Here is a 7,837-nt window from a genome sequence, read left to right as displayed (position 1 = left end):
TCAGTATATGTGAGATTACAGGCAATGACAACAGAGCACAATAGATACAAACACTGCTGTCCTGGCTTTGGCTTTGGCTTTACTCTGAACTATAAATGTTCTTCAGTAGTTCTTCATCGCGATTGTTGCATTTGTAAACAACCGCAGTTTTATTTTTTCTTATTTATTTTTAATTAAATAAATATAGTCTGTATGTCGCAAAAAGGCCACAGCATTTGAGAAGATTTTGTAATGGAGAACATATTAAAAACTTTTCCTTTAAAGGCACAGTATGTAAGATTTTTGCGTTAAAATATCCAAAAACCAGTAGGACAGTGTTATATATTTTGTTCAGTTGTGTACTTGCATTATCCCAAATGTTTCCAACTATTTGTAAATCCAGAGAAATTCGCAATTTTAACCAAGACACGGTTTGTGGCTTTGTGTTGACTGTGAATGGCGTCATAGCCGCGTTATCTTCAGTTTCCGCTTTTACTGCCGCAGAAATCTCGTGGACAAATGCGTAAGTAATAGTTGCAGCGTCTAGCCAGCCACTCACTTGTTTTGCCCAGTTGTTATGGAACATGATTATTTTCTGCCAAAATAGGGCTTGACGAGTTTAAGAAATTAAGAGAGAATTTTTTTTACAATTGTAAAAATTTAAATATTATAATAAATAATATTAATAATAATTACTAATAATAATAGTAATATTATTGAAATATTTATTTTATAGTACAATAATATTACATATATTACATTTATTATTATTATTAATAATAATAATTATAATAAAAAAATACATTACCATTCTAATATACCATTGTAATGTACTGTGAAAAATACTAATATAATAAATAAAAAATTATAAAAAAACAACAACACTGTAAATGTAAATTTGAAGCACAACTGTAATGGCTCAATCATTTGCATCTGCTTTAAATTATATATACATATACATTTTTTTCTTCTTTGGAACGACCGATGAATCGTTCACAGTAAGACCAGGAACGTGTCGTAGGAAAGTCAGTTTCTTCATGTTGACGAGTGAGTGAGAGTGTAAGTGTGTGAGTGTAAGTGTGTGAGTGTAAGTGTGTGAGTGTAAGTGTGTGTGAGTGTGAGTGAGTGTGAGTGAGTGAGTGAGAGTGTAAGTGTGTGAGAGTGAGTGAGTGAGAGTGTAAGTGTGTGAGTGTAAGTGTGTGAGAGTGTGAGTGAGTGAGTGAGAGTGTAAGTGTGTGAGTGTGAGTGAGTGTGAGTGAGTGAGTGTGTGAGTGTAAGTGTGTGAGTGTGAGAGTGAGTGAGTGTGTGTGTGGTGCTCGGTCTCGATTCGCTCCTTTTCACAGCTAATAATGTTCACAAGCGGTTTGTTTATGTGTGACATAGTTTGAGGCGAGGCAGCGATACAGAGGCAAATTCACGCGGGACGAGACCTTTGTGAGTGACGGTAAGCAGGAGCAGGACTTCAGCGGGTGCTGCGGGCTGGACGTGACCTTCTCTCTGCAGGAGAGCTGTGGGAATATCACTCCTCCGCCACCACACTGGATTGTGTCTCCATCAGGGGAGACGGCGTGTCAGCGCTGACCTTTCACAGGCATTTGCCTCTCTGTGTGTGTGTGTGAGTGTGTGTGTGTGAGTTTTAGTGGCACGCTGTCAAACCACCTGCTGCGTGTTTCTCTGGGTCGGGACCCCTCCTCAGCTTCTGATCTTTTCATGCAGGCCCTCGTGTTCCCAGCCGCTCGCATGAATGTGTGCAGCTTTGCCGTCAGGTTTGACAGGCGTGGAGTGATGCATGATGTCCTCTTCTGCCTTTCTCACTCACAGTTTCCAGCTTTGACAGCGATGAAGCCCAGCCAAAAGAAACAGACAAATAGCTGAGCAGATCCCATCATTTTAGAAAGGGATACCCAAAATCTCCTCTGTAAAAACTCTAATATGTCAACAAAATCAAACAATTAATTAAGTGAATAAAGGCAGGATTAACATTAATTCAAAGGAAAACAGTTTTATTTTGGCTGATTTTAAGGCAAGACACTAGAGCCAAAAGGTTTTTCATGCACTGATCAATTTTGAGATTTTGGGCTATTTGACTTTTCATAACATATTGTTTCAGACTAGTGCAATAAAGTGTAAATAAAATAAACTTACAGTAAAATAAATGTACAATAAGTGCAATAAAATAAACACTGAAAAGTGTATTTTGAATGTTTTATCTATTTGCGTCTGTAGATTTCAATTACAAAAGATATCATTAAAGAGTTTTTATCTCCACTTCATCAGTACTTACATACACCAAACTTAGCAGTTTTATTCTTATCTATATTCTGAAGGTTTTTACTGAGGGGTTTGTTTATATATCATTTACACTGATTTATACATCATTTTATTTTCAAAACCATGTCAAAAATGCATATATTTAAAGGCTGTGAGTTTTATCTCCACTTCAGCAGCTCTTACAAACACCAAAACTTACAGTTTTATTCCTCTCTATATTCTGAATGTTTTTACTGAGGGGTTTGTTCATATATCATTTACACTGATTTATACAGCATTTTAGTTTCTAAAACATGGTGAAAATTTAGTTTTTCTGTCTGTTGACAGTATTTTCTGATTTATGGAGTGATAAAAAGAGAAATCCAAAACCCTCTCTGGAAAAACCTTGAACTCAACAGTATTTTCTGATTTATGGAGTGATAAAAACAGAAATCCAAAACCCTCTCTGGAAAAACCTTGAACTCTAATATGGCAACAAAATCAAACAAGAATTTTGAACCTGGCTTTATCCAATTAATAGATGAATTCAAAGGAAAAGTTTTTTTTTCCATATTGGCATATATTTCTTTCTTTTTTTAAGCATGGTGCATAAGGCAAAATTCTTTAATGCACTGGGCAATTTTGAGATTTTGGTCTATTTGTCCTTTTTTATAACATGTTAGATTGGTGGAAAGAAATTGCAATAAAATAAACACTTAAAAGTGTATTTTGGATGTTTTATCTATTTGCGCCTGTAGATTTCAAATTCAGTCCATATCTTTAAAGAGTTTTTTCTCCACTTCATCAGCACTTACATACACCAAACTTAGCAGTTTTATTCATGTCTATATTCTGAAGGATTTTACTGAGAGATTTGTTCATATATCATTCACACTGATTTATACAACATTTTATTCATAAAAACATGCTGAAAATGCATATCTTTCAAGGCTGTGAGTTTTATCTCCACTTCAGCAGCACTTACAAACACTAAAACTTAGTTTTATTCCTATCTATATTCTGAAGGTTTTTACTGAGGGGTTTGTTCATATGTCATTCTTATTTTAAGCATGTCTCTTAAAAGCGAGACACTACAGGCAAAAGTTTTTTTTCATGCACTGGGCAATTTTGAGATTTTGGGCTGTTTTGCTTGTCATAATGTGTTTCAGATTAGTGAAAAGAAAGTGCAATTAAATTAAAAAGTGGTTTTTAAAATGTTTAATCTATTTGTGTCTTTAGACTTCAGTTATAGTAAGGATTTTTAAAGCGTTTTTATCTGTACTTCAGCAGTACTTACATACACCAAACTTAGCAGTTTTATTCTATTCTATATTCTGAAGGTGTTTACTGAGGGGTTTGTTCAAATATCATTTACACTGATTTATACAACACTTTATTCCTAAAAACATGGTGAAAATGCATTTTTTTTTTCTGTTTTCAGTATTTTCTTAGTAAATCCGAAGTCTCTAAAAAAACGTTAACTCTAATATGTCAACAAAATCAAACAAAAACCTGGCTCTACCCAAGGTTCAGATTTATGTTTTGGAAATGTATGCAAATTAGTGCGTATTTGATTAGATAATGTCACATTTGCATATTTAAACATAACATTTAAGAAAATGTAAAAAATGCTTGCAGTTCTTAATGTAATCAGTCAACTAGGGAAGTATGGTGATATTTATTAGTTAAATGTGTTGCCTTGTTCACCTGTAGTGTCTTGAATTTCTCTTCAGTTTGACTTGAAACACCCAAACACTCACAGGAACGACCTTAGATCTTAATTAACTCTCCAGAAACACCAACCTTGAGTCCATTGCAATTTCCACAGGGATTTCTTTTGATGTATCTCTGATCGCTCCAATTATATTTGCGTCTGATGCATCGGAAAACCTTCGGTGAAAGTAGCGCCGTGTGACCTGATTTCTGTGAGCTGGAACACTACACTGGAAAATAAGCAAGAGAAAACTCTTAAACACATAATCACTGGGATATTTAGAGGCTGTAAAACAAGACACCCACGTTTCAGTGTTTCTTATGTTATATCCATTAAGAGTCCTTTCAGGTTTGTTATAGTTAACTAAAATAAAAATAAAAAAGATTATTTTAAATTAGTTAGCATTTCTTCTGTAGTAACAAAAAGTAGGGTATAAAAACTAAAACCTTTTAAACTTAATAAAATTATATATATAAAAAAAGACCAAAATACACAACAAAATGTTTTTTAAACCTTTTTATTTATATTTGAATTTTATTTTGTAATATGTTGTATTTCTGCTAGATGCCAAGGCAACATTTCTTATTTTCATTTAGTTTAACTTAACTAAAACAGCTAAAAATTTTTATAAAAATAAAATAAATTCTTTATTTAAAAAAACAAAAATGACAAAAAAAAAAACAACAACAAAATTGCAAAAAATGTAACTAAAATTAAAATATAAATGAAAAGTATATAAAAAAAACTTAAACTTATTTTATTTCAGCTAGTTGTCAAGGCAGCGTTTCTCATTTTCGTGTAGTTTAACTTGACCTAAAATAACAAAAAAATGACAAATACACTCAAAATTGCTAAAAAAGTAACTAAAATTACAATATAAATTAAAAACAAAAATAAAAACAAATAAAATATTAATAAAAATGAAAATGGAAAATATAAACTTAAAAACTAATTTAATATATTATAAAAAATTAAAACTGAAAATATAAAAATCTAAACGAATCTAAACTAATAATAAAAAATAATAGTATCTCAGTGATACTAAAATAACAACCAGTAAGAATAGGAGTCAGAGCTCAAGACACAGAGAAGTTATTTTTCTCCGAGTGGAAATAGTGTCAAACTTCGGTTCATAAGCAAACTTCCCCGTCTAGGGAGCTGTATCGGTGTTTCACTGGGCCTCACATTAAGATTTGTTGCTGAATGCTAAATGAGAAGCTTAGGGCTGTCAAACGCCTGCTACTTCAATTTAAGTTCATTTAGTCTGAGCCGTTAATAATGAATGAACAAGCTGAAGTCAATTGTGCAGGTTCATTTGTCGCCCTATTGATTACAGCGCTCACATCAGAGCGAGTGTGTGTGTGTGTGTGTTCTCGAGGCGAAGGATTTCATCATTTCTAGTTCTCCTGGGACGGATTGCTTCAGCTCGATCGGGGAGGTTTGCTGTTCGTTCCCCGTTGGGATCTTGGCTTTAACTCCACATCCCTTTTAATAAACCTCAGTGAGGAAACATCCAAGTCAGCAGTGCTGTAGGACTCTCTGTGTTTAGGTAAAACAGGCAGAACTGCGTTTCTGCCCACGTGTAGGCTATTTCACCATTGTGAGTTACTGGCCTGAAATGCCAGTTGTGAGATGCTTTAGGATGCGTTTTCCAGTAAATGTGGGTGTCGCTATGCGGATACTCCCAGTTTTACTGCGATTGTGAGAACATTGTACATTCGGCTTTAAATAGAGCACATTTAAATGTTTCTTTGTAGTGTTAGGAGTGATCAAACCTATTAAAAAATCATTCTGCAGCGTTTGTGTTCAAGCTGTTTTGCGCTCCAGCACAGGCCAGCACCGTTCATCAAATCTGTTTGATTTTTTCCCATTTTAAATTTTTCTAGACTCTGGATTCACATTTTAATAGTTAAATAAAATGTTAGAAATCAAAAAGCATGTCTAATTAATTGAAATCCTGAAACTTATTCAAATTAACAACAATTTATTACAAAATTTGATTTTTTATTAAAAAAAAAAGTTTAAATTTTTTCTCAAAATTCGTTTATTTTTTCCAAATTCTGTATTTTCTGTTTTATTTTTTTTCTGGATTGTTTTAATGGTTAAATAATTAGAAAGCATGTCTTAATTCACTGAAATCCTGAAACTTATACAATTTAGCAACAATTTATAAAAAATGTAACAAAAATTACATTTTTACGGCTTTATGAAATCTGTTTTATTTTTTTTCCCAAATTCTGTTTTTGTCTTTTTTAATGGTTTAATAAAATTTTAATAATCAAAAAGCATCTCTAATCAATTGAATTAATAAAACTTTAACAATTCAATAATTTATTAATATATTTACAATAATAGGGCCCTGTGATTATTATTTTTTTTTTCAGAAATTCTGTGTTGTCTGTTTTAATATTTCTGGATTTATGATATAATACAAATGATCAAAAATGGTAGTGATAAAATGAAGGCATGAAACATTAACAATTTAATTAATCTTTTAAAGTGTAATCAAATAAAAAATTACAATTCCTTTTATTTTTTGGCAATAAAGTTCTACACAATGGAGGTTTACTGTTCAAATTAAAACATGGAAGAAAAATTGGGATATTCCTTAATGTATCATTATGATTATTATTACTTTGAGAAGTGCATTCTGCTGTACAACAATAATTTATTTCTGTCATAATTTCTTCAAATTAAACCGAACTTTTACTTTGGCAGTTTATAGTGAAAACCTATGAGTTTCTGTCTGTTTGTAACTGGATTGTGTGATTCAGTCCATTCACTTTGTTTTTCAGAAATGCAAAAATAAAATTATATTCAGAATGCTCCAGAATTCATGTACCATGCGTGATGTAATTCAGATGGCGTTATTTGGTCAAATTTAGTGCTTATTGAAGCGTTCAGAGCCATTAGGAAAGGCTCTTAGGAGTCTGCATGGTAATTCACTCTGTTTAGAGTACATGTAGAGTGGAAATGATATGGAAATGCTCTCTTTGAATAATCATCTGCTATTCATGAGACGCTATTTCACTCGTCCTCCGGCTCCATTGAAAGCGGGTCAGGATTAGACGCTTTCAGACGGATGCTGGTGTATTATCTGACATCAGGAAAGCAATTACCAGAAACTCTCGATTAATATCATCACTGAGGCCCAGATGGAAGTTTATTGTAAGTGTTCTTCAAGGGAAGCTTGCTGTGGTTTGCAGATTAAGACAGCGAGCCTGCTCTGTTTATCCTCTTAAACATCTCCTCGTGCATCTTTGCATTTATGATATGCCTTAATCCACGAGACTGAGATGATTGACAGGTGGCAGACGCATCAGTCTTGAGGTGAGGTCAGGAGGGGATTTTGGTGTCCAGATTTTGGGATGAATCTCATGAAATGCTTAAAAATGCATTTAATTAAATGCATGAATGCCTTTGAAAAATTGATGCATGTTGTATGTATGTATATATGTATATATATATATATGTCATAAAAGTAATGTAAAAATAAACGATAAAAAATAATGCATTATTTATACATCATGAAGTTTTTGTTGTATTGCCTTAAACTTATAATGATTTGAATGAACTGTTACAGCAATGCATGTTTAATTGTCATGAAATTACTGAAATTATATTGAAATAAAAAAAATCCTAGGTCATAAATAGTTTTTTTTTTAATGCAAAATGTCATGTATTTTTATAGCAATTATTACAGTGATGAAAAAATGTAATTCTCAGTATTTTAATCTGAAAAAATAATGATATATTATTTGAATACTATAATGATTATACATTATAAGACTCTTGTGCTGAAAAGAAACAAATATATTTATTTATTTATTTACACTGTTTCCATGACAATATATATATATATATATATATATATATATATATATATATTTTGTA

At 32.2% G+C, this 7,837-nt stretch overlaps 1 protein-coding gene across 1 annotated transcript in view; it reads right to left on the bottom strand.

Annotated features, from left to right (window-relative positions):
- Nucleotides 1-4,010: 4,010 nt before the first annotated feature.
- LOC107746251 (zinc transporter ZIP1-like) overlaps nucleotides 4,011-7,837 on the bottom strand; it is a 12,506-nt gene continuing 8,679 nt past the window's right edge. The window contains exon 3 of the mRNA XM_016560383.1: nucleotides 4,011-4,172. Within this exon, the coding sequence (XP_016415869.1) occupies nucleotides 4,011-4,172 (162 nt within the window). The remainder of the gene's footprint in view (nucleotides 4,173-7,837) is intronic.

This window comes from Sinocyclocheilus rhinocerous, unplaced genomic scaffold (genome assembly GCF_001515625.1).
Source record: "Sinocyclocheilus rhinocerous isolate Xijiao unplaced genomic scaffold, SAMN03320098_v1.1 scaffold108, whole genome shotgun sequence".
NCBI classification, from domain to species: domain Eukaryota; kingdom Metazoa; phylum Chordata; class Actinopteri; order Cypriniformes; family Cyprinidae; genus Sinocyclocheilus; species Sinocyclocheilus rhinocerous.
The sequence above is the reverse complement of the archived record's forward strand: the minus strand, read 5'-3'. Positions and strand labels throughout refer to the sequence as shown.